The sequence below is a fragment of the Stegastes partitus genome, unplaced genomic scaffold, assembly GCF_000690725.1.
Source record: "Stegastes partitus isolate 25-593 unplaced genomic scaffold, Stegastes_partitus-1.0.2 Scaffold684, whole genome shotgun sequence".
In the NCBI taxonomy this organism is placed as follows: domain Eukaryota; kingdom Metazoa; phylum Chordata; class Actinopteri; family Pomacentridae; genus Stegastes; species Stegastes partitus.
In genome coordinates this window covers 66638-93791 of record NW_007578415.1, presented here as the reverse complement: position 1 = coordinate 93791, position 27154 = coordinate 66638, and the positions used below count along the sequence as shown (strand labels likewise).

General features: G+C 42.5%; 1 protein-coding gene across 3 annotated transcripts in view; it reads right to left on the bottom strand.

Annotated features, from left to right (window-relative positions):
• The window catches only part of akap9 (A kinase (PRKA) anchor protein 9), a 76372-nt gene that overhangs the window by 6206 nt on the left and 43012 nt on the right, over positions 1-27154 (bottom strand). For 2 of the 3 annotated variants that reach the window (XM_008290567.1, XM_008290568.1), the window contains exons 22-45: positions 23982-24144; positions 20522-20616; positions 19783-19900; positions 18207-18245; positions 17050-17282; positions 15361-15480; positions 11290-11466; positions 10686-10790; positions 9340-9492; positions 8807-8893; positions 7319-8341; positions 5680-5814; positions 5553-5597; positions 5289-5429; positions 4673-4717; positions 3732-4568; positions 3394-3451; positions 2804-2925; positions 2449-2637; positions 2121-2288; positions 1591-1696; positions 1258-1474; positions 759-909; positions 301-645 (exon numbers count right to left, since the gene is read on the bottom strand). In XM_008290567.1, the coding sequence (XP_008288789.1) occupies positions 301-645; positions 759-909; positions 1258-1474; positions 1591-1696; positions 2121-2288; positions 2449-2637; positions 2804-2925; positions 3394-3451; positions 3732-4568; positions 4673-4717; positions 5289-5429; positions 5553-5597; positions 5680-5814; positions 7319-8341; positions 8807-8893; positions 9340-9492; positions 10686-10790; positions 11290-11466; positions 15361-15480; positions 17050-17282; positions 18207-18245; positions 19783-19900; positions 20522-20616; positions 23982-24144 (4872 nt within the window). The remainder of the gene's footprint in view (positions 1-300; positions 646-758; positions 910-1257; positions 1475-1590; positions 1697-2120; positions 2289-2448; positions 2638-2803; positions 2926-3393; positions 3452-3731; positions 4569-4672; positions 4718-5288; positions 5430-5552; positions 5598-5679; positions 5815-7318; positions 8342-8806; positions 8894-9339; positions 9493-10685; positions 10791-11289; positions 11467-15360; positions 15481-17049; positions 17283-18206; positions 18246-19782; positions 19901-20521; positions 20617-23981; positions 24145-27154) is intronic. The other variant, XM_008290569.1, reaches the window with a different exon arrangement.

The window sequence follows — 27154 nt, the reverse complement described above, 5'->3', positions numbered from 1 at the left end:
TCTATTAAAAGTGCAAAAGAGCGTTTGTTAGAATGAGTCCATTAACTAGGAGTGTATAAATAGATCTTAGGACTGAAATGGTACAACTACAAAAAATATGTAACTTAGCAGCAACATTTTGTACTTTCTCTGCATTTATCAAACTTCCAAGTTGTGAATCTTCGTTTTAGTTTACAAAAAACAAACAAAAAAATCCAGCAGGCTGTGATTCATTATCTAGGAGCAGTGAATTCAAATTTGCATTTTGTGTGCCGGTTTGGAGCAAATTCAGTCCAATACAGAGATCCACCAACATCCCACCTGTGCGTGTTTGTCATCCAGTTCCCTCTGCAATCTTTCCAGCAGACTCCCTTCCTCCTCCAGTCTCCTCCCGTCCTCCTCAACCCGCTCCTCATTGGACGGACCGCTGTCGGAGGAGACGCCGGTCCGCAGCTCTCTCTCCCTCCCCAGCGCGCTGCTCATCTCCTGGGCCTTAGCTCGCTCCGTTTCCAGCTGGACCTGGAGCTCCTGCAGGCGTCTGTGGAGGCCGAGGCGCTCCTGTTCAGTCTGCTGGGAGAGCTGAGAGGAGGCCTGACGCTCCTTCTCCAGGGTCATGTTCAGATGGGCTACATGGTTCTTCTGCTCCTCCACAATCAGGTGCAAGTCCTGGTGGGGAAAAAGAAAATACAACTTGTTTTTAAAACGTCAACAAATGCATTGCAAGGAAAAGCTGCGATGAGAGGTTCAGTATTTACAGTTAAGCGGTAAAGCTGTCTTACCTCCATTTCCTCTCGTTTGCTCTCCTCGGTTCTCCCCGTTCGGCATTTCTCCTTCTCCATGGCCCACTGCATGTCTCTGCTTCTCTTCCTCTCCTCTGTCAGGTGGTCATTTAGTGCATCCACCTCTGCAGCTTTCTGCGATACCTCAGCCCTGTTGATGTGGAGATCATTTAATGAGTCAATCATACACTCACTTCTTAAAAATACAAATTTCTATAAAATGTGTTTCTATCAAGCAACTCAGAGAATCTGATATATAATTTAAATTAACTCCCTGAACTCCAGGAAGTTTCTGGGTGTTTTCTGTTCCTTTTACTCACTGTGGGCTTATTTTTTTATTTTCTATGGAAACAACTTCGCTATGGATAGGAGGAGGCTGAACAAATACATAACTGCTCACACTGAAATTGTCTGAAAAGGACGCTATCTCCTGCTAGCTTCATATCAGTCCTGAGTGATCAACTTCCAGTTTGCTGGTCATGTTAACGTCGTGTCTAACCTGAGGGTGTCCAGCTCTTTGAGGTGCTTGTGTTGGGCCTTGAGCGTCGTCTCCAGCTCTAGTTTGGTCTGAGACAGTTCACTCTTCAGCTCCTCCACCAGCAGCCTGTCTACCTCCACTGCTCCACCAGCTCCTCCAGCTCCTCCAGCTCCTCCTCCACCCTCCCTCTGCTCCTTCATGCTACATTCACCAGCCAATGAGAGGGCAGGTTGGACTCCTAAAGGACAACAAACAGACAGATATTAATATCATGTTGCATTCAAAGCATCTAATTGAGTTAGCTGGTTATGTGGAATTATGCTTTTTATAGTTGCAGATGTATTTGTTGTTCACCTTGATGAAGCTGCTCTAGTTGACCACGGAGCTGATGGATCTCAGAGATGAGACTTGACCTTTCTGCAAAGTGGAGCGAACCCATGGCGTCTCTGTGCTGGGCGTCCTGTGTCAGAATCACAGAAACAACATCAGTTTAGTTACGGAATGGTTCAAATGAATATTTTGTACCTCAAAAACATGTGCTTGGCTTTTTCTTTTCAGTAAATCACAGTTTTCTAATCTTGAAAACTGGTTGAAAACTAGCCTTTATGCTTTGAAATTAAAGATTTACTTACTTCCTTTTAGGGTTATGAGAGGTGGAAACTGGCTGGTTTTGACAATTTACATTTTCTAATAAATTTTGTAGCCTCTATCACCTAAATAAATTAACGCCAAATATTCTGATTACACTTAAATCATTACAATAAAATGTCTTTTTGCTTTCAGCTACTGTACATTTGTAATAGCTTATTACTAGTACTCATGTGTGCAACAATGGCCACTGTGGATTAATTTTATTTCAGATAGATTTAGTCGTCGTTCCTGACCTGTTCAGCCAGTCTTCGCTCCAGCTGATTGAGATGAATGATGGCATCGCTGGTGTCGAGCAGGTCCAGCTGGCTGTACAGGGCGTTTTTCAGCACGCTCCGCTCCCTCACAAACACCTGCCGCACTGCATCCAGGAGCTCCCAACGCCAGTCAGCACCACCGGGCGTCTGCAGCAAGTCGGAAAAACACATACAGACATGAGCACAAAGACAGAAGAGGAGTTTCAGTTTTTCCGTGCCGATTGTAAAGCCGCCTCTGGTAGATTTGTTTCTGACTGGTTGAGGTCTGACAAACTCTTGTAGTGTTTTGTGACGACGTCTGCTCTACCTGTGTCTCCCTGTGTGTCTGCATCTGGGTGATGAGGCTTTTCAGAGACTCCACCGTCGCCAGCAGGGCGTCTCTCTCCTTCATCCAGCCCGGGATGTTGAACTGGCCACTGGCCTCGCCTTCAGACAGAGGGAGCTCTGACAGAGACAGAACCTGCATCCCTTCCTGGTGCACCTCTCGGAGCAACGTCTGGTTAGACAAACACCACAGAGAAACACTGACATTTACTCTTTTTCTGAATGATAAAGACGATAGAATCACTTCAGGGATGCATTAGCAAATTATGCCATCAGTTATATTTCCTCCAAGGGAGAATCCAGGTTATACTTTTCTTATGTATAAGTGAAAGCTGTACCTTGATCCGGTCAGGCAGAGCATCGTCAGTTTCTCTCCTGGCGCCCTCTGGAGTCGTCCTGAACTCCTGTTGCAAGCTCGGGAGGTCGCATCCGGTCCTCTGGCTGTAGTCTGAGCTGCTGTCTGCATGACGACAAAAACGCCCATGAAGAATAATAATGGAAACGGAGAACAGCAACAGAGGAAACACAGGTGCTGAGCAAGGTAAACTGAAGGACATAAAACAGAATGCTGGAGCTGAAATGAGAACAGCTCAGTCTCAGGGCTGCTGTTTATAGCAAGATGTTTCTGCAAATTGTTTACTCAAGCAAAACCCCAAAGTACATGAAGAAGCCTGAAGAAAAGCAGTTAAATATTGTTAGTTTATGTGTGGTTAGAGAAAAGGTTTCAGAGTTTGAAAATTCCTTGTTTTGTTTTCAATCTTTATGCTAAACGAAGCTCCTCCTTCATGTTAAATAGGCACAAGTCTGGTAGCAATCACCCTATTAAACTGAATTTCCTCAAAAAAGCAGATATTAAAGACAAACTAGACGAGTACAGTTGGACTTGACATAGTTAAATATGAGGAGTAATGAATGAGCTGTATCTTACCACTGGTGTAGCCGTCTTTGAATTGTGCCGTAGGACGGTCTTGTCTTGATGTAGGAGCCTAGAGAGGACGAAATGACATAAAAATTAAGCTGTCACTGTGTTATGGATGGAAAAAAAACTAAATAATAATCATCAAACTTCAAACTACATTTTATAAACAAGTAGAGCCAGCATTTGATCCTTGCAGCAAAGCAAAAAAATGTTAAAAAAAAATAGGCTTTCAATCCAAACTAACAATCCAGCGGTTTAAGAAAATGATGCATAAAACAGAACCTCTCTTATAAATGTGGACAATATTAATACAGTCCAACATGTTCCGTCTTGATTCCTGGCCTCACCTCAGTTGATCGCAGTTTGTCAATGATGGTCTTCAGGGCTTTGCACTCGTCCTCCAGAGCCTGTGTGTCCCGGCGAAGGTTCTCGCTCTCTGAAATGTGCCGAGCTTCCATGTCGAGGATTTCTGCCGCGTGCAGCTCCTGCATCTGTACAATCTTCTCCTCAAACTCCCCGATCACTTCCTCCACCTCCTCTTTGGTGGCCGACTTGCTGTCTGGACTGAGATCAGACATTTGCAGAGGTTCGGTCTGCGTGAACGAGTCTGTGACGACCACATGTGGCTGCTCCGAGCTGCTGTTGGGCCGCGGGCTGTGGGATTTGGTGGAGGGCTGGCTGGAAGCTGCGGAGTTCTTCCTGGAGACGGATGGTTTATCTTTGGCACTGCTGCCCTTACCAGCCGGCTGTTTGCTCCCTTTCCTCTTGGGCTGTGTGGTGGAGGAGGAAGAAGTAGAGGAAGGAGGCTGAGGAGAGGGAGAAGGAGAAGGAGAAGTCGGTCCAGAGTCTGCCGTCTTCATCAGGGCTGTTCGTACCTCCTGGAGCTCCTCTTGAAGCTTAGAAATGGAGAGTTCACGACTGTGCAGTTCCTTGTGGAGCTTCTCATTGTGCTGCCTGTAGCTGTTCAGTTCTTCTTTGGTGGTGTCCACGTTCTTTCTCACCTCCTCGAGCTCCTCTTTAAGTTTAGAAACGGAGACTTCACTGACTCGGAGGTCCTCTTGAAGTTTCTCACTGCGCTCCCGGTAGCTGTTGAGCTCTTCTTTGGTGGAAGCCGCTTCGTTTCTGACCTCCTGGAGCTCCTGGATGAGCCCCGTCGTGTCGGCTCTGTCTTCTTCAGCTTTTACCTTCAGGACGATTTGGCAAGTGGTCAAATACTATACAAACAACCAGGTGCCATGGCAGAATATTGGAACAAACATACATTTAAGTTGAAGTATCTCTGACTTACTTGGAACAGTTCTCCTTTAAGGTGAGCGATGGCCATTTCCCGCTCCTGAAAACAGTTTCGTACAATTAAAACTTAGCTGGATACAAACAGAAAAAGTAGGTTTTTGGGAGATATGTTAGATCAACCACGAAAAACAATATTACTCTGTTGTCTGTATGTTGAGTATGAGTTAGCTTAGCTTTAAAGAAAGACTAAAAACAGCAAGAAAGGTAACACAACTCACCTACCAGCACCCCTGAAGCTTACTAGTTAAAGCTTGTTCGTTTAATCAATACAAAAAATGAGTAAAACATTATCTTGGTTGTGGTTTAGACATTGTGTGTTAATTTCTAAGCTCTAAAGATGCTGTGAAGTGGATGTTGTAACCTGTTAAGCTAATTGGTTGCTGGCTCCAGCTTCAAATTACCAAAAAGAAAATTGAAGTCCAATAAAATTTCCCAAAATAATAACTTATTCTTGTAAACATCAATTTCATGAGCTCAAATCTTTCTGAATCAAAATGATGAACTGAGGAAAAATTGAGGACATAACTTCTTGATAGACAAAAAAAAAGGTAAAGACTAAATTGTTACAGACTTCACTAAACAACCCAGGATTTGATTTTCAGCGTCTGTACCTGCAGCAGCTCCTGTAGTTTCTCCAAACTCTCCTTGCAGCTGTTTAGCTCTTCTTTGGTGGCAGCTGCCTCTCTCTGAGCCTCCATGAGCTCCTGCTGCAGCTCAGACACTTTCGTCTCTTCACTGCCGCTAGCTGACACCTAAAAGCGACGAGGTTCGAGTGTTGAACGTGACTTGCCTGTGAGCATGCCCTCTTCAGAGGAAATTACTGTTTTATAGTGTGTAGAACATAAACTGTGAAGGATCAAACTTTTTCTTCCTACCTTTTGAAGCTGGCCCTGGAGTCTCTGTATTGTTGCTGTTTTTTCCTGGAGAGAAAAGTATGGGTTTGTTAGTCTGAGCAAACACCAGAGATACTCTCGTAAGTAGTTGGAATTTACTCTGACATACCTGGAGGTCCTCCTGGAGTCTGCTGCAGCTCTCCTTGTAGCCGTCGAGCTGCTCTTTGGTGGCCGAGGCCTCGTTTCTGACCTCCCTCAACTCCTGGAGGAGCTCTACTGCAGCCGGCTGGTCATCAGAGGAGGTCTGATAAGAAGGTGACACAGATTTAAACTTATCAGAGCTGTACTGGACAACAGCTCACAGCCTGAGACTTTATTACAGCGACTGCATTTGGAATTTGTTGGTATACAGTACAGAATCCACTCAGTAGATTTGGTATTATTGTTTTTTTTATTGTGCCTCAGGATATCAGTCCAGTGCACCACCGCAGCACAGCGTTCATGTTTATTGTCAGTGTTTTGTCTTCAATATTGTCTTGTCAGTGTGTTTTTATTACTCTGTCCACAGGCACATCCCCAGAGGTCAATAGTATTATCTGGGACAATATATTTTTATTTATTTTCAAGAGTACTGCATCTGCCTGAGCTTATTACATGCGGAGCAGCTTAGATATTATTCTTTTTTGTGCATACAAGGTAAAATTTGTTGCTTGCTTGAATGAAATATTCTAATCTCCTCTGCGATCCCAGGAATTTCATCATTTACACTAAGCTATCCTTAAAGCGCCAATCTATATGTGGGCTTTAAACCGGTATGGCTGTAGGTCAGTGGCTAGTGATCACACCATCTTACAATTTAATGACGTTTAATTTATGTACTCAACATAATTTTAAAAATTCTATTTGGAAATGCAACAAAAGAAAAAAAATGTTCACCTTAAAATGATTTTCTATGTCCTTCTCAGTCTCCGTCACAAATTTGTTTGGAGTTTCCATAAAGAATAAACGAAAAAAAATTGTCGGATGGTTTGAAAGGCATTTTTTTTTTTTTTTTTTTTTAAAGAAATCGAAATAACACCGTTTATCAGAGCCAGAAACTATAATAGGGAATTATAACTGGCTGAATTGGCAGGTTTTCAAGTTTAGGATGAACTAATTATGTGTCACATATAGATCCATCAGTCACATCAGACAAATCTTAGCTTAAAATCCTGATATTTCAAGATAAATCCCTTTATTCTACATGTCTCAGTCAAAAAAAATCCCAGAAATAAGCTGTTTACAGAAACCAGATTCTGTAAAAAGCAAAAAACAAGAAAAAACAAACTGCAATAATCAAATTCCCAAAAACCCCCAAAAAACCCTAAATATTCTGGGTTCCTTGGCTTAACTAAGAAGCCATGAGTGGGTTAGCTGTGACCAACAGTCACGCTACAAAAATTCAGGGAATTTTGCACTGAAATGGGCTGAACTGCAGGCTGTGTTTACATCAAGCAAATAGGAGACATGTATGGAAATAAATTAACTATTTAATTAATAAAGAAATAGGTACATATTTAGCAAAATATGCTCATTTGCTTTGTAACTGAGAGATGAGAAGATCAATACCACTGTCATGTCTGTAAACATGAAGTGACAGCCAGGAGGCAGTACGCTTATCCTAACATGAAAGAACAGAAAGAGGTTAACATCTAGTCTGGTTCCGTCCAACGGTAACAAAATCAATCTAAACCAACAACCAGTGCTCCAGTGATGACTATATGTGCAGGACTATTTCCTGACTGGTACCAAAAACACATAAGTCTCACCTCCAAGGACGACGATGTCTTCTTGTGTGTCTTGGTCTTCATCTGACTGAGCAGATCCATGAGCACAGCCAGCCTCTTCTCATACTCCAGCACCTCCTCCTCGGAGCTGGACAGCAGCTGCTTCTGGAGCTCCTGGTCCTTCTGAATCCCGCTGAGTCCGACCTCCAGCTCCCGAAGCTTCTGCGTCAGACAAACCACCTTCCCCGTGGGGACGTGTTTTTTCGTTTGACCCATTGCACTGAAATCCAGTTTGGGAATACCAAAGTCACCAAAGTTGTAAACATGTGGCTCAGCATGTGTCTGCAGCTCCTGCTTCGACTCCGCTGACTGCTGCTGCTGCTGCTGCTGGAAGGCCTCCAGCGTCGCCTGGCTGACCAGCACTGCAGCCACCTTTTCCCTCAGATCCTCCTCCAGACTAGAGACCTTCTGCTGGAGACCATCTGCACAGCTTTGGGTTTGCTCCAGAAGCAGGCGACAGCGGCTTATCTCAGAGTCTTTTTCACCGACCAAGTCCTCGAGCTCCTGGATTCGGAGGCCCAGCTCTTCCACTCTGGAGGTTGCGCTCTGCTCCAGAGCTTGCACCTGGGCCTGCATGACTACAAGTCCTGCAGTTTTCTCTCTGAGAACTTCTTCAAGCTCCCCCTCGGAGCTCTCCAGTTTTTCCGTTTCTGCTAAGGCTTCTGCGCTCTCTTTCAAGCGCAGATACGTCTCCAGCAGCTTACTGTGCTCCGTTCTCAGTGTCTCCAGCTCCTTGGTGGCCAGGTCCATCCTCTGCTTCATCTCGTCGTATTCCTCTTTACTTGGTCCCCAGGTGTCGCCCTCTGGCTCGTCCTTGGCGTCCTCGTCTTCCTCCTGGGGCTGTTTTTGCTCGATATTGGCCAGTTCTTGTTGAAGTTTGTCAATGACTGCATTCAGCTGGTCGAGCTCCTCCTCGTTATTCCTCTTCAAGCGCTCCTGTTCGCTCCGCAGGCACTCGACCTGGGACTCCAGGTCTTTTATCAGCTCATCCCTCTCATCCATTTCCTAAAGAATAAGATGCAGACATTATTACACCATAAAAATATCAGATGTGACGAGTCCACGGCTCTCCCAATTATTTAATTTTTTTAAATTAAACATCTGAGTCCCTGTTGTGCTTAAAAAAATCCTTAGACTCAAGATAAAACAGTTTTTATTGCCAAAATTTCTGAACTTTATCAGATTGTGAGCGCTTCGCAGAGACTCAGAGGTTTAATAAGCCACCTCACATGAGCAAATGATCACCTCACGACAAAAAAATGGTGCTGTGGATGTACTTACCGAGACAAAACAAGCAAACACAACCCAACCAAAAAAAAAAAAAAAACACAAAAAAATGGGAGCTAAATGGAGCCAGCAAAATAAAAAGCGAACAGGGAACCAGAGACCACACACACGGATGCACTTCCACGGAGCTATGCGTATTCGAAATAGACTGTGGCGCTATTTCGTATGCGCATTCAGCGTTACCTTGTTATCAGAGGCTGTTTCCATGTGTTGAAGCTTAGAGATCTGTTCATTAAGAAGTGCTATTTCCCTGTCCTTCTCCTCCATCACCTTCAAAAGTCAGAGATTATAATGCGATGGCTATTAATAAATGATCCACTCAGAGTCAGCCTCGTGGCGGACAACTGACAATTCACTGTTCGAGAAAACAAGAAAAGTGTCGGCAGCAGCAGTGAGTTTGGCTAAAAATGTGCAAAATAATATTAGCAGCATGGAGCAAAAATCTTGACCAAAGTTTTCGGAGATTGGCAGAAATATGACAGAAACATTTGCCTTGTTTTAAATTCTTGGGAGACATTTCTAGTCACATTATTAACCTTCAGTTTAATCTATCTGGTGACGTCACACTTATCACACCGGTCAGGTTTCTAGCACACATTTTGGTTTATCCTAGTCTTAACAGAAATGTAACACGTTAAATTAATCAAAGACATTTTTTTTCAAAGAGATCGTGGCCAGTCTTGCAGAAAAAACACTAACACAGGTTGACGTGTTACCTGGAGTATGCTCTCCCGTGTTTCCAGGTACTGCTGCTGGCTGCTTATCTCCTTCCTCTGGATCTCCAGCTGCATGTGAAGCTGCTGCACCTCCTCGCTCTTGTTCTCCAGCTCCTCCCTGAACTGCTCCAGCTGCTCCTCCAGGTTACAGATCTGAGGCGACAAACCAAAATCACTTCAGAGGAGACGATGTGAGAATATGATTGAAAGCTTAGACGTTCTTAGTTTCTTTGTCATCACTACAGCGCTTATGTTTTTCTCCCCTGCAGGACTGCAGGAGTGTTAATGCTCTAATCTTTTGCGCGGTGAAGGAATCAATTTGTAATTTGTAAGTATATTGACAAAAAAACCCTTTCGAGGAGCCATATTTTATTTTCAAGTCACAATTTTTTTCCTGTGCACTTAGTTTAAGCAAATGAATAAACCTCTTCAGATTTAACCCGTTGAACCTCAACTGGGTTTGAAAGGCACGTTGTTTTTAAATTAAAAAATAGACAAACTTTCACCACTGACAAAAGCCAGAAACTGTAAAAACAGTCCGATATTCAACTTTTAAAGTGTCCTTGAACTTGAAAACCTGACCAAATCCAAGCTGAAAATCATGTTATTTCATCATTTTCACTCTATCCTACATGTCTCGTTTAAAAAAAACTGGCAAAAATAAACCGCTTGCACTAACAAAATTCTCCATAAAACACAAAAATTCTTTGCTTCTCGGCGCAACTAAAAACCAATGAGTGAATCAGTTACAACCAACAGTCATGTGACAAAAACTCAGGGAGTTTTTAGCTGAACTGGGTTTGACCTGCGTTTGCACAGAGCAGAGAAAAGACAATAATGAAAATAAAAAATGTACGTATTAACATAAATACAGTATGTATAGTGACCATTTTTCTCATATTGGCAGCATGGGTGGCATTTGGAAAAACGCTGAACAACTTGATTCCTTTTTTCCCCCCAATTTTTGTACATGATTAATTAAACATATTCAACTTTCATGTTTTCTTTTTTCTTCCTCTTCTTTTTAAATGACATATGACATTACAACTGTGTCACACTACATGAAATATCCTGTTGAGTATTTTCTACTTCTATCCATGGCTGTGCTGTTTCCATCGAGGTGCAGGACTTTATGCTGCAGTAAAAAAAATGAGCCCACAGTCGCAAATAAACGCCTAGAAACTGCTTCGGGTTTAGAGGGTTAAAATACACATAAAAAAAAGCAATTATGTTTTCAACAATGTGTAAATTACATCCATTTAAATGAAACGCTCCCAATCAAACCTGTAATAATGTATTTTGATATAAAAGAACAACCTCTAGGAACAAACCAAACGGCCTGCTACCTCTTTCTCTTTCCGTTCCAGAGCTTCTCTCTCCGTTTGCAGCTGAGCCTCCAGCGTGGAGTGTTTGGCCTCGGTGATGGATGCATGCTGCTTCTTCTGTTCAACCTGCGGCACACGAAAGAAACTATTAAGCTCAGCAGATATTTACAATGTGCGCAGATAAGCATGAAGAGACGCCGTTTTGAGATCGCAGACTGAAGCTACAAATGCATCCCGTTCCCTCTGTAAGGCAACCTGAACTCAGATTGTCACCTGAGCAGCAGAACAACAAACAGGCGCCTCTCCTTCACTGCTTTTGTTCACTCACCACAGCCCTCCACGAACACTGGGGGGCAATCTTGATAGTTGCTAGCTATAGCTCAGTGTCATCACCAAGAGGAGAGTGCCGGGGCGGCTGAAGTAGACCCACCCACACATTGTTCTCCCTCTCAGTGAATCCCAGCCCTCCTCCCATTCCTCTCCTAGCTGTCACCTCATCTACATGCTCTCACACACACACACCCACTGCCACGCTCCACAGCTATTGTTCAGACTGCCTTCCCTCTGCTTCGCTCTCTATCATCCCTTCTCCCTCTTTAGCCCCTCTTCTCCCCCTCCTCCTCACCTTCTCCAGGGAGTCAGCGCTGGCCAGCAGGGCCTGCTCCAGCTCGCGGATGCGGCTCTCCAGCTTGTCAATCTCTTCGTCGCGCTCTCTCAACTCACGACGCAGCTGCTCAGAGCTGAGCAGCAGCTCACTGCACCAATCCGCCTTCTCCTTCAGCTGGGAGGTCAGCTGGTCCACCTGGTAGTGAGCAGTGACGGAGAAAGAGAGAAAGAGAGAAAGAGAGAGAGAGGGAGAGAGAGAGGGAGAGAGAGAGAGAGAGAGAGAGAGAGGGGGGATCGTTTAATGAGATTCGCTCTCAGACAACACTCGCTACAGCAGCATAGCCGGTACATGTACCGCTAGCTGGGAGGTCAGCTGATCCACCTGAGAAAGGAGAGGAAGAGGGGCCGGGAGGGAGAAGAGGTGCAGGGACAGAGGGGGGAGAGAGAGATTTCACTCTCTCAGGGGGGGACACAAACCACAACGCATGAACCAGGAGGACGGCTGGCAGGTAACTGATCCACCTGTGAGATGGGAGAACATCAGCAGATCAATGAGGAGGAGGAGGAGGAGGAGGAGGAGGAGGAGGGGTCCACAGGCTTGTTTAGGCTGAACCAGGAAGGATGTTTATATATTTGGTTTAAAGAAAGCTAAATGCTTGGTTAAATATGTACAGAGGGAAAAACAACCTCCTTCAAATTAAATTTTTAAGCACTGAGGTTGTGAATTAACTGAAGTGAAGCCGTAGTGAGGCAGATGAAGAGCATCTCTTCATAGCATCCCTTCATTAAATATTACCACAACTAGAGCAGAGCACGGCCGCTTCGTGAGAGCGCTTCAGCACAGACTAATCTAGTCACGTTCTTCACTAGAACGTCCCATGTGGTTCATTTGTGGATGGAACATTCATCTTTTTATAGCCCGATATCTTCATTCAGTCAAACCAACAGAGCTGCTGTTTTTTCTGCACAGACAAAAGCTAAAGAAATATTTAAAGCTACTTTGTGAATTTTAATTTTTTAGCAAGCAAGCTGGGTGATGGATGTCTAAAATACATCTTCCTATCATTTGAATGGTTTTTGCTGTTGTGGTTATTACACACAAAAAATAAAGCCTTAATTTAACCATCTGAACCCCAAAAACCTGCCAGTGATTTTAGAAGGCATGTTGTTATTATTATATATAAACATCAGGGATCAAAATCTTTAAATTTGGCAAGTTTGAACTAAATCTAAACTTAAACTTGTGATGTTTAATCCAAGTCTTTTTATTTTACATGTCTCAATTTATTTTAAAAATAAGCCAAAAAATAAATAGTTTGCATGAACAAGATTCAGTATAAATAAATAATTCTGTGCTACTTGGCATCACCCAGGAGTCTTGACTGACCCAGCTGTGATAAACAGTCACAGGATATAATTTAATGGACTTTTTTTTGGCTGAACTGCAGGCAGCAGATCGGAGGCAGAAGTCTGGAGGCAACTTAAAATTGTATATAAGTAGTAAAATATCTGTAGTCTTCATTTTTTCCCCCTTAGTGTTGTGTGAAGTCTGTGTGAACACATTGAATCCAGGATTTTTAAACATTTGTGTAAGAATTAAAGAATGAAACTAGCATTTATTGAGTTATTTTTTTTAGGATTTACGGCAGAAGAGACATTTCTGAGTTCTACTTCTAGTCGTGCTGTTTCCATAGAGGTTAATTCAACGCTGATCTATATTAAACTTAACAGCCCTCCTAAGTTTTTGTAGCTGTTAAATTTTACATTGGACTGAGAGACAAGAGGATGGAGCAGAGGGAGGTTTTCGACACACACATCAAATACACCAAACTGGAGAATGGAAAAAAAGAGGGGAATAAGAGAAGTGATCAGGCTATTAATCGCTACAGGGGGCGGGCAGGCTCACTAAAATGCACTAATTTCTTTCTGGGGGAGACTTAGCTCTACGTGTAGCTAGAAGCAATACCTTAGAGGTTACTCCATCCACCTGCAATAGCCATGGGAGAGAGAGAAGGCAGAAGCCATGACGGATCACAGGGTGGAGAGTTCAAGGGCAAGAGGGAAGCAGAGGAAGAAAAAGCACTTAGTGATAAGAAAGCTACAGGAGTCTGTGGAGATTGTAGAAATGGTCGAGGTTATCTTTGTTTCTTGTGAGTGCAAAGCAGACGTGAAGCAGAGGCATTGAACTAATCACAGAACTAACAGAAAACTGGGCTGCAATCACACATTTATCCCAGTTAGGGGAACAAACTATCAAGCAGCAGCGGCAAAACGAGGACAGCTGATGACAAAGAAAGTTGATGAGGAAAGGACAGAGAACGTTATGAATCCACTGAGCATCACTCATCTCCCCCTGAATGAACAACTTGTCCAAGTATTTTCGACCAAACAAGTGAAATGCACCGAGGGCTCGAATCCCTCATCTGATTCTCTTCTAGGGCTGATTGTGTTCTTTTTTTTAATCAGCTGAAAGGAGAGTTATTTGAATGTAAAAGTTTAACTCGGAGCAAGTTGCCCTTATAACAAAAAAAGGACGTCACGCCTCACCAGCTAGTCAGTCTGAGGATAGTTAGATTGATTGATTTGAGGACTTTATTAACGCTTCAAATGTGCTGCAAACTCCCTGACAACAGTACAATTAAACTTCTCCTTGCCCCGAGTAAAGCGGATGACTGGATGAAAGCTGACAATAAATGACAAAATTCTTGAGGGACCAAACTGCAGGCAAAGCAAACGTGTAATAATTAATCTATTAGGAGTTGTGATGAATGAAAGTGAAGCACAAAAATGAACATTATTCTGCTATTTTGTGCCGACAAACAGGACTTTACAAGGGGCAGGTCAAGACTTTTATCTGCTACTATCAAATACTCGTCATTATGTAATTAGACAAAGTAATTCAAGACACAAGACTGGATCTCAGCAGTTGTGGAATTCAAAAGTCTGGCGTCTGATGATGTGGAAAATAATCAGGATCCTACAAACAAACAGTGAGGACCTGTCACAGTAGAGGTGTACTGTGAGTTCATCTGGGCTCACACGAATATCAGAGCAGCCCTAATCATGTTATTGGCCACTTGTAGGGCAGGAAACACACAACTTACTTCTTCTAACTTTTAAAAGCTGCCCATTTTCACACGGAGCAGAAATATCAACAATAAACACAAGACCCAGTATTCACTTTCCTACTGAATCTGCTTTGCCAGCTCTTGGGGGAAATATGTGGCTCTTATTTGCTAAACGCTTCACTATGTTCAGCAGATAGTTGCTAACTTTGTCAGTCTGCCGTGTGCTGAGGGAAGAAGAAAGATGAGAGCAGTGAGAGCAAAAACAAAGCTAAAGTACTAGAAGAACCTGGAGAAGTGAGAGGGAAATACAGAGTCAGGTGAAGTGGAGTTTATCAAGAGTAATTAGTTCTACATTACACTTAATCATCTGGTCCGGTGTGAAGATAAAATATTTTAATTTAGCCCCTTAAACTATGGTGCATCCCTATAGCTTTCCATATCTTTATAATTCTGAATATAAACTAAACAAACTGAGTGGTGCACAGCGAATCGGTCATGAGATGAATGTTTCTGTCAGGAGTCAACTTCACATCATGTAACACCCGATGTCAGAACCAGGGGTCAGTTATATAACATTTATAAATAATTCCTGTGAACTGTACACTTTCTTTTTATCTGACTTGCAATGCTTTAAAAAAAAAAAAAAAAAAAAAAAAAAAAGTTATCCTTCTATAAAATGTTATGCACCAAAACACTTCGTCAAATTCCTCATATGTGAAAACCTACAGAACAATCTCACTACGATCTCACTGGTGTTTTATTGAATCCTCCATTTAATAATCAGGGAAATGAAACCTGCTATTACACAACTTACAGAGGAGTAACCAACTCCTTTCACCTGCGCATCACTCCCACTACTAGGTGTCATTTTCGGGGCAGCACATGTAATCCGACCGCCTCTATTGTTCTGCCGTGCGACTCTGAGCCCAGACTTGTAGCCGCAACAGTGTTGTGTTCAGAAAACGAGCATCTCTCTCTTACAGCCAGCTCCTCTGGCAGAGAACACAGCTTTCTCCTGTTACCTCTTGGTTTCTTTGGTCGGAGCCGCTCTGGAGCTTCTGTGGACTCTTTAGCTGCTGCTCCAGCTTCTGGATCTCCTGCTGGAAGAAGTCCCGCTCGTGTTCTCGATCCACCGCTTGTTCCTGGGAACCGAAGTAAAGAGCAAATGAAGACGGAGGGAGATATTAAAGCAATTCCACAGCAAACCACTGAACTGAATATGTGTCACATCAGGGCAGGTTTGGTTTTGTTCGCAAAGACCTGTTAGAATATGTCTAAGAACTGCTGAGTAGATGATTACTGTAGTGTTATCTTATTTTCTAGTCAATATTGGACTACGCACTCAGAGCAGAAGAAAGAAGGAAGATGAGGATCTGAGCTGATAGTCAATAATGTTTGTCTGCAAATGACAATCTGTGAAAAAAGCACCATAAAGTCCTTCTTCCTTGACTATTAACGAGGTAAACACTGAAATATTGTGCTGTTCTTTACATTATTGTGAATACATGGCAGGAGTGACATATCGAGGTTCCAGCAGCTTTTCCCCTTAAATGTTTCTGACTGTTGGACTACAGAACTAATTAATAAACTCAGTTTCTTCCAGCAAAACCTCAGATTTAAATGACAGCAAACTTTTATGGGATCTTGTCAACCTAGTAATGGAGTTTTTCCAACTAAAACATGCTGCCCTGTTGGCTGCCAAAACAGAAACACAAATGAAATCAGGATTTTCATTTCTACTATATTCTGCAGAAAGTGGTCAAGTATCGGCCAAAATCAGAAACTTACATGTTTCCAAACATGCTCGTTTTATATTTGTGTATAACCAACATTAGCAGCGCAGAAAAAAACAAACCTGCATTCATTACATTTAGACAATTAAATGCCAACTCCTGGCCAAGTGGCCCAATTATGGTGATGGGAACACGACTCATTAGACCAGGAGCCAAATATAAGGAGGCCAAATAAACAGATGCTCTCCAAAAATATCATAAAATTATTTGTTGTCTAGCTCGAGCCCAAACCTACTATTAGCATTTTTACCAACCTCAACATCAACACATACGTCTAGTTGTTCACCTACAGTCTTTATTTACTAATATAAGAATGATTTCCACAATCAGGTGTCAAAAAAAATGTGTGTTACACTTGCAAAAATGAAAATCAACACCTTTCGTCTCTTTGGAATACAAATGTGCTGGTAAACGACTAGAGGTGTCACCTCTATCAAGTCACACGAGTCACTCATTATCATCCTGTAATGAGGGTTAAAAAGTTTTGATTTGCATCACACTGCTGTGACTCTTATTCAGCAGCATGTTTCAAAGAAAAAGAGATCTCAAAACCGAATGCAATTAAGAGCTATTAGAGTTAATTACATTGCCAATTTACCTGCAAATTATTCTTGTGATAAATATTTTGGTCTGTAAAATGTCCAGAAATAGTAAAATATGACTAGATTTTGAGAGCCCATGATGATTCAAACTTGGACCAAAAATTCTAAAAACCAATATAGATTCAGTTTACCAACACAGAGGATGAAGAAAACAAGAAAAGATTTACTTTTAAGTAACTGGAAAACATAATTTTTCCCACTATGCTGAATTGGCAACTGGATTTTTTTCCATGATCTCACAGTATCCAAAATTTAATAATAAAGTTTCATCAGGCAAAACTGTGCAGCTACATGGCGTCAGAGGTGTTTTTCTTACATCGAGGAACCTCCTGTTCTTCTCCAGCTGTTTCTCCAGGGCCTGGATCTGCTGCCGGAGGTCTCCGGTCTCCGTCGTGTGAACCTGCTCCAGCTCGATCACCCTGTTGACCTGCTCCTCCAGCTCCGCCTCCAGCAGCTTCACCTGCTTCAGGAGGTCGGCGTTCTCCTTCTCCGCCTGCCGCTGGACCTCCACCTTCTCTTTCATCAGCTTCTCCGTCTCCTCCAGCAGGTCTACAGGACACGGCCGGGGAAGGAGGGGAGGTTAGGTGTCAATGCTCGCCGACTACAGGTGGATAACTGTAGTTAATTAGTCGTTCTGATTTAATTTTGCCAATGAACAGAATTCTGAGATGGAAGTGAAGAGTCTGAAGTGTGTGAGCCTTGTGATTAAACTAAATGCTGCTTTTTGCTATAATAATCATCAATCCTCTACCATGATAACAAAATTGTGTAACTTTGGATTACGTCTGAGTAAATGGCCAACATCAGACTCTTCCAACATCTCATTCAACTTCCCGACATATACCCAAACAAGACTCCCAATCGCGTCCACTCTTTGCCCGTCTGCTGCCACCAGCGAACAACCCACACCGGTTCACCCAGGATCAAACCCCGCAGGATTAGTGCAAAAGTAACAGGGTGAGAGAGTGCAAATGACAGATCAAACACAGAGACAGTCCAGATGTTGCAAATATCCATGCCCAATAAGCAGTTACAGGCAGGGGAGAGGAGTTCCCAAACAGCCAATCATCTCACTCGAAGAAATGCTGTAAAAACAGCATAAACAGATCTTTTTAAAAAAAGGATATAACAGCTAGAAATATACATTAATCAAGAGCGTAGATGATTGGCAATTCGGAAAGAATGGTTACATATAAATGTCTGTAGATTACTTTCATTTCATCATGCTAAAATGAGCGCTAACATCGACTCCAAGACATTAAAAATGACAAACCAGGACAAAATCAATCAAAATGGAAAAGCCAAAGCAGAGGTTAGTGGTTGGACTGAGTGAGTTTGTGAGCCCATAGCAAGCAAGCTCCAAGCTTTGTTGGTGAGTTGCTGGATTAGGGTTAGAGAGACATAGTGTCGACTCGGCTACACAATCAGGAGGAACATATAGAGATGACTGAGCCATGCTCAAAGTGGACACACCTGCTTCAGGTGCTGCAACCATTGCAGCTTCAACTAGGCCTACAGGAGAATGAGAAAGCACAGGAATTTAACATGCTCTTGTTTTTGTCATGAACAGGAAAACTCTCAGATAAAGAATGAAAATAGGCTGAGAGAGAACGGCAGTGCTTTTCTGTTTGTTTCACAGCAGGAGGTTAAAGCTGTAGAAAGGATGCTGTGAAAGGAAAAGTTCCTGAGAGAGACCCCCGTTTATATTCTTACATACAGCACACTCACCTTTTTATGACAGAATGAGCTCATGGGATACCTTTCTGATCATACAGTACAAAATTAGCTGATACAGTTAAGAAGCTTCATGTTTCAGGACCACCTCTTGGCCAATACCTGTAAATTTATCACTAATGACAATTGTTAAACCCTCTAAACACCACAACCTGCCGGCGGGTTTGAAAGTCTTGTTATCTTTAAGAAAGCACCAAAATTTTCTCATTTACGAGGACCAGAAACTTTAAAAACATACAGAATGGTGAGATCACTAACTCTCCAGCAACCACTCATCTGTGAGACGCAGCTCATTGGGAAAACGTACCCACATCAAAATCACTTCCATAGGTCTCACTGAAAAATATGACAAAAATAAAGTGTTTGCCAAAACCCCATTCTAAAAGAAAAAAAAAGAAAAATTTTGCATTCCTCGGCGCAACCGTGACGTCATTAGTTACTCAGTTGAGATGCTTCGGTTGAACTGCAGGCCGTGTTTACACAGACCAGGAGGCAATTAAGGAATCAAATTCAAGCTGTAGGTAGTTATTTTTTTGATTTCTGGTACTATGACTTTCTTATGCTGCACAAAAGCTATTTTTTCCAATTAATTCTACTTCTCATAATGGTTGTGCTGCTTCCATAGAGGTGCAGGACTTTATACTGCAGTGAAAAATGAGTCCACATTAAACAAAATTGCTCAGAAACTACTCAAAGTTTAGAGGGTTAAGAAGACACCAAAGAGCTCTCTCAGCTTTGTGACACTGAAAAACTTCCTACAAATAAACAATTTATCGACTCTTTATTTCTGTCACTGTCAATGCTGCCAAATTATGGCTCATAAAAATTTCAGCATTTTCCCTGAACACAGCAACGCAAGAACAACTGTGAGGTCTGTGAGCCTTCATGAAAACACTCATGGATGCAGGTCTTGACACTGTAGACTGTCAATACACTGCAAACAGAACATTAATACTGAAACTGACTCTTGGTTAATGTTTTACACGAAATTAAGCTGCCCTGTGCAACTCAAGGAACTACAAACGTTTTCATGTAGTTGAGTAAGTTTCGACCTTGTCTTCATACAATCATTCAAAACAAACTGAGAAGTGTAACTTGATCAAACAGAACACTGCTGGACTGACACCAAACAGGTTTTTAGTTTTGTTTTCTCACTTTAGCTTATATTTCCATAAAGTCTCTCCACTTAAAATTCAAGCCTAGCTGAGAAAATTATTTTTTTCCTTTCAGTGGTAAGAGTAATAACCACCTCTGGGCAGCTCGATTTAAAATCCATATTTTTTCCGTCTTCATTAAGGGAACACTGAATACGTACGAAGCTCGCGGGACCCTGCGTGCTCCCTCATGGCGTCTTGTTGCCGTGACAGCAGCTCACGCTCCTCCTGCATCTGAAGCCGTTCCTGCTCCAACTCGTGCAGTCGACTACTTGTTACCTGCGAGGAAAAAAGACCGTGTATTGTTTTCTTATTCTAACCAAACCCTGTTGAAACCTCATTACTGTTTGAGCCCTGAGCACATCCATTCCTACTGAGGATTTTCAATAGTTCCTAAAACGGCTCAGTGCTGTTTTTAATATTCGTCTTTGTTGAGGATTATTTTCAGCTGTTGCATTGAGTGCTTCCATCAGCAGAACAGTGTGTGTGTGTGTGTTGGATGAACTTAGAGTGAACTACAAAGCTATTGTCATGGTAATGAAGGAATATGTCGCTCATTTAAGTGTTTTTTTATGGTTTTTGGACAACAATGAAGTGTTGTGGAGCAGAGAAATAAACCTACAAACTTAAACCTTTTACCAGGATTGGTTGACAACAAGAAAATAAATGCAACTTATCAACTGACATATAATTTCGTAGCTTTTTCCTGCATAAATATAACATGAATGTGACACTGGAGCAGATCAATACCACTTAGCCTTAACTGTATTGATTTTGAAGTCATGTACACGCTTGAATCGTTAATGTGCCAAATGCAAAATCTACCTTTAATGCTGTCAAGACATTTACTATCTTACAAAAAGCGATTTTTCCCTCGTTTCTGCAGCTGGAAAGCCTCACCTGCAGCTCTTGCTCGAGGCTCAGCTGGAGCTCTTCCTTCTGACGCAACTGTTCCTCCAACGCAGCCCGTTCACCCGTGTAGCCATCAATCAGACCTGAATAAGAAAAGAGGCACAAAGAAGTGAAACAACAACTCACGCGTATTATATTCGGATTTTCTTTTTTGAAGAACCTCTGTTGTGCTCCCATCCTTGGAATACCTCCAAAGAAGAATTTGTTGTTTAATTTCAGTCACACGTGCACACATAAGGCAGCCATCCAGATGAATGAGCTCTTAACAGTGGGATGCTAAACCCAAGCTTACCAACAACACACACGCCGAGGCGCACAAACACGCACAGAAATGCAGAGATGAACACGAGTGAGAATGTCTGACCCATTTTGCTTGACATGAAGTACGAGACCGGGATGTAAACACAATGAAATGCTCCATCGTTACTCTCCTGCTCCGTTGCAGGTCAGTAAGCATTACGCACCAGGATGGCACTCAATTCATAGATACAGGAAATACGTGAGCAACGCAAACACGAAGACTGGTGAGAAGAAGGTTTATTCATTTACTGTAATTGCAACTTTGCTCTCGTGGGGGCAGGTCTGAGGTGAAGGTATTCTTTGACTTGATGCCACAAGCTCACTAATCTCTGTTATCTAAAACTGACACAGAAGCAGAAGGGAAATGTCACCTGTGTTGTCAGAAGATTATTTTATTTCAGGCGTCTCAACAGGAACTAATGATCTGTGTAAAGTTTACCCAAGGAGGGATCCCTCCGTGTCAATCAGCTGTGAGATGCACATGATCACTGGCTGAGAAAAACATCATCCACGACTGCACGGACACGTCCTGGGAATCTGTAATCTCATTTACTCGCAACACAATAATTCCAACATATCCTCACAATATTACAGCCATCTGACTTCTTTTTTTTTTTGTGTCCTGAATCGAACACAACAAAAGCAGCCTGTTTGTGTTTCACTGACATGTAATACGTTCCATTAGTCAATGAAGAGGATCTTTTTTTAAAAGGTTCAGCCAGTCCCTTGGGTTAATTCAAAACCAGTTTAAAACAGGCCACACCCTGAGCTTCTACCTACACGGTTCATCCAGACAATAGGAGGAGAATTATCTCTCTTTCAGCTCATTGGTATTTGCACAAGCAGACGTCTGAGAGACACCGGCTTGACATTTCAAACACTCCTTTCACTACGTTTAATGAGGAAGAATGACATAAGATCAGATAGAACAGCTGCGCTCTTGTACATGAAACGGCAAGTTTACGGTCGGCTGTAGCACTTATTGTCTATTATGCTCCAGTCATTGGGTGCCAAATCGATAAAAAAAAAATACTTGGCGAGTATTTTGGACTATTATTAGTAATTATGTCTTCTGTGTGTGGAATGTGAGGATTAGCTGCTTTCCTTTGGTTTCTGAGGCCTCTCATGTTTTTCCTGTTCACCACAAAACCCGCCTCTGGGTATGAGAGGTATGCTATTAACAAAATTACGTAATTTATCAGAGCCGATGAATAACAAAAACAGAGAGAATAATTGGACTTCAACTTTTTAACGCCCATTGAACTACTCATTTGTGTTAAGTTTCAGCTGAAACCTTTAAGCTAAACTGTGATATTTTATTATAATTCCTCTATTCTGCATGTCTTATTTAAAAATTTGCCAAAAATACACCATTTCCTATAACCAGATTCTGTAAAAGATGAAAAAAAATGCACTTCTCATTGCACCGGGAAGGTCGTTAGTAACTCAGCTGTGACCAACAGTCTTGTGATAAAAACTCAGTTGAACTGCAGGCTGTGTCTACACAGAGCAGACAGCAGACAAGAATGGAAACTAAAAATGTAAGTAGTGAAATATGTTTAGTGGGGAGAGGCACCATTTTTGTTCCAGTGTTTGCTTACATCTGTGCATTTAGAAAAATGTTGTTCATGTTAATTTCATTGTTTAATTTTTTTTTTGGTAAAACAAATAAAGAAATGTAACATTTGTTTTTTCTTTCTTTATGTTTTTGGGCATAACTGTTGTACTGCACAAAGACATTTTTGAGCTCTTTAGACTTTTAACCATGGTTGTGTTGTTTACATAGATGTGTAGGACTTTATTCTGCAGTGAAAAATGAGTCCACAGTGAGCGTAAGTGTGGCAAAAGCAAAAAAGAAAAGCCCAGAAACTGCTTGGGGATCAGAAGGTTGAGGGTATTTGGGCAGCTTTTTCCATAACAGAATTGAAGGTCTATGGACTGAAAGTGGAAAATGCTGCACAGTCCATTCAGGGAAATGCATGATTTCTAAAACTGGACTAATAGACACGCTGCAGCTACAATACACCTGTGAAATCTAACACAACGCAACACAACATCTGTGCCACAAATTCTACTTTTATGAAGCTTTTCAGTTCTTATTGATCAAAAGAAGATGATTTTACTTTTTGTTTATTCTTAAAATTAAACTACATTTAAACCTGCTCCTAATATTTTGCCCCCTTCATGTATGTTTGATAACCTGTAAAAGCATAAACCGATTTTACAACAGCAAATATTTGCAGCCAGTCTATAGGATCACTGAAAACAAACACTGTAACAGGATCCTGTCAAGTAAAACAAAATGTAGGATTAAAATGGCAATAAACTCACCACTGTTCAGCGTGTCCACAAAGCCAATAGGATGGGAATGATTCTTGTGCTGTACAATTGCAAAACTGCGTGAGGAATCTAAAAGACGGAGTAGTGGACTGGGTTTGGTGTGAGTGAGAGTGGCTGCAACAGTTGATCCTCGTGGACCAGCTGTCTCTGACATGGATGCGACAGCAAGTTTGTTGCCCACCAACGAGATCCGCCACAGCACTTAAACTGTCCTGAAGAGGCAAAATGTCCTCCTGACGTCCTTCTGAGGTTAACAACTTAAAGATGTCAGTTTGTGCTCACACACACAGTTACCTTCACCTCCAGCTACGCACCCTCATAGTTTAGTTTTCATACGGATACAGTCGAATGTTCAACTCAAACCAGTGACAGAATCGCCAACAACAATTGCCATTTGTCGAGTTCTCACCACAGATGGTCTCACACTCCTTTACTCTCCCTTTCAAACAGCTGATCCCATCACTCCCTGTAACACCCCCCCCCTCCCCCAAACACATGCATTTTTCCTTCATTCCACTTCATGCAGCTCCCCCCACTTTCTGTAATGAATCTGACATATGGACGCACATAATCAGATCATCAATTAGAGCCGGTAAACTAACTGTGAGTGCTACAGTCCTAGCTATAAAGAGGCTGCTGTGCAGGAACAGGAGGTTACAAACAGTAAATGCCAGGTTGGTCCACATAAAAATTGATCAACATTTAAATCAAAGTGAGCTCAGCTCATTTCACCCTCTTCCTATTTCATGACAGTAAACACAAAGCGGTGCACACGGGGGATTTTTCCTGCACTGAAACTAAATCTCACCCTCAGCGCGGTGAAGCTCCAGAGCCAGCTGCTCCCGAGTCCGGGCCTCCTCCGACAGCCTCTCCTGCAGCTCCTCCTGCTTCTGCAGCAGCTCGTTCATCTCCTGGTTGTGGCGGAAAGACTCTCGCATCAGCTCGGTCTGGGTCATCCGGGCGTGTTCGAGCTGCGAGGGGCAAGAGGAAAGAAACTGTGTCACACAAGAAGAAGAGTTTGGAAGGAATGCGTCTTTGCATGAAATAATCTCGGAGGTGCCGGTGTTAGAAATGAACCGTTGGCCCTAAGGGACTTCACACATGAATTATCAGTGTGCCTGTCAAGTCAATCAGTGAAAACAGGTTCTTGCTGTCGGGGCATGAGACTGAGATAGATTTGGAGACGTGTGATTTGAAAGAAGTTTGAATTCTGGTGGCAGTAAGGATCTAATAAAAGACACAACCAAGATACAGTATGGGAAGTGTAGGATTTGGCATTTTTCATACTTGTCACAAAAATTAAACATACCCCGTGTTTTGCTTTTTTTTTTTCTCTTTTCTCACACCTGCATCAACATTTCTTCAACTTTATGGAGGCGACACACTAAATGATGGATTCCAGTTAGGCAGAGACAATGTTTATTTGTCCTTGAAAGACTGCAGTTATGACACTTACTGTCAGGTGTAAAGCAGCTTTATTTGCGTATCACATTTCATACACTAAAGCGCTTTACAGCACAATAAAAACATAGTTAAGTCAAGAGGAACACAGCTCTGCTCACATGTTTAGTTACATGAGAGAAGAAACCCACCTAATGATACCTTCGTTTTCTACATACACAACGGTTCTCATTACATCCATTTGATCAGTTAAATGTGATTTTTGCTTTCACTTCTCATACTGTGATACACACCGATAGCATAGAGGATTATACTTACATATATTATTTTACTTTTTTTTTCCACATTCAACTTTAAATTGCACTTTGAAGCTTTTTTTTTTTTTTTTAATGCTACACAAAATCCTTTTTATTATTAGATTTTTTTTAGATTTTTTTTTTTTATTAAGAAAAGGAAAGAAGTGAATTTCCCGTTTCAATAAGGTTCTATCCATCCATCCATCCATCCATCCAGTTTAGTATTTATTTAGTTAAATACACCTTTGATTGACTTAAAATATTTGGAAGAGACAAAATAATCAGCAAACTATCTGATAACAGTGGCTATGATGTCTGTGTGCAATGTTTTTTATGACAGACAGACTTAAACGTGTGCACTGGAACTGCACAGAAAAGGGCGATTAGAATTAAAGTGGATAAAATTATTGCAGTTATGTGCACATGTAACAGGAATGCGGTAAGATAATATCGTGTTTGTATTATGGCCTCCTGGTCAGCTGACGGAGGGCATCGTTTCCTCGTGGAACTGCTATGAAATCATCATAACGGCATAAACCGTTCACGCTCACTTCCCAGTTACTTTCCATAGATTACCATATCTCCCTGAGCAAAGGTCCGACTGTAACATTAAGGGAACTGGGAAGTGGCGACGGAAACCTGCCGCGGAGAAGTCATCCGATCTTTCACCTACTGATTCAAACAAGCCGCTGCTCCTCTGGGCAGCTGTGTGCCTGCGTGGAATGACTTACATCACATCTGCATGTGTAGACCTGAGCTACAGCAAACGAGCTGTCAAATGTACCTATAAAACATTCATCAGCATGCATGTTGTATATCAAAGCTCAAGAGTGTTTAAGGTTGCACAGTGTTTGTATAATTTAATCAGTCACCAGCAGTAAACTTACTGTATATGGAGGAGTGGGCAGGGAGATTTTGGAGATGACCTTAAGTAGGTGGCCATCAGTCCTGTGGTTGATATGTGAGATCTGTGTCTGCACCACCACTGCATTTTTCTCGTTTAAAGTGCTGCAAATCGGGAAAGGTCGGGGAAGGGGTACGCGAGATTCCACCTCGTACACATCCTGATCTGCCCCCTCCACCCACGCGCTGCTCTGCATGGTCGAGTTCCAGTAAGAGCGGTAGGAATCCATGGCGGACGATGGACGGACCTCGTTTTGTTACGTCGACGCTCCTTATCTGAAGTCATCAAAAGGGATTTCCATTTGCTGTGATCTGTCAGGCTGAGCTGTGCGAATGAGAATAAAGTCCAGTGGGGAATGAAGCAGCGAGCGACGTTGTGGATAGCTCCAAGCAACAGTTTCTATGCGTCTGCCACGCACACAAGAAGAGTAAACAGGATTCAGAGAGGGTGACATTCATGTCATCTCAATCACATGCTGCCTCGTTGAGGTAGAAACAAGTTCCAGGTAAATATTGAGAGAGAAAAAAATCATCCGGCCGGGGAGAATTTTTGTAGTCCTACTAGGAAGTGTCATCCTCGGCAGCAGGTGGAGGATGTATCCGGGGCCGGCAGCTCAGAGGGCATTCCTGAACATGACTGCAGGAGGAGTGTAAACACAAAGACGAGCATTTCTTCTCTCTGCGTCCACTTTGAAGATCTCCCAAGCTTCCCTCTGTGTTCTGGCTGACCTTCTTTCCTCAGAGTGAAACCATATCATGCCGCTCAGTAGAGCTCACTCCCCCACGTCTGCTCCCGCTTGCTCTCCTCTCCCTCTCTCTCTGGAGATTCATTAACAATACTATGCCGCTGTAGCAACCCCAACCTGCAGGGAAGCCTCCCAGGGGCCCCTTTTGATTGTTTGGTCCGAGCGGCAGTCAGCCGAGGGTGAAATGACAGCTCTCGGATTTGAAGTCACTCACTCTTTCCTTCTTACTTCCTTCTCGGAGCGCTGTCATTCCCTCTCCACGCATGCTCCCGAGCTCGTTCCGTAATATTACTCACTGTGGCTGGAAATCTCTCCTGTCACTGTGTTAACCTCGCTACCCATGTGCTCTTAAAAAAAAAACTATTAAATCCCAGACTTCCCAAGCAGGTTTCCACATTCAGTCGAGGGTCTGTGTTGCACTTCCTACACAGCAGGATACTGTTCGGCAAAAAAGGGGGAGGGACGAAGGTGTGGCTTCTATCCTTAGGGCCGGTGAGCCAGGTGGATTTGCAAAAAGATCACACACACACTCCCCGTACACTCAAATAACTGCAGACAACACGCACACACCCTCATAACACAAAGTTGTCAAACCAGATTCCCTCCCTGTGTAGCCGCAAAAAGAAGCAATTAGG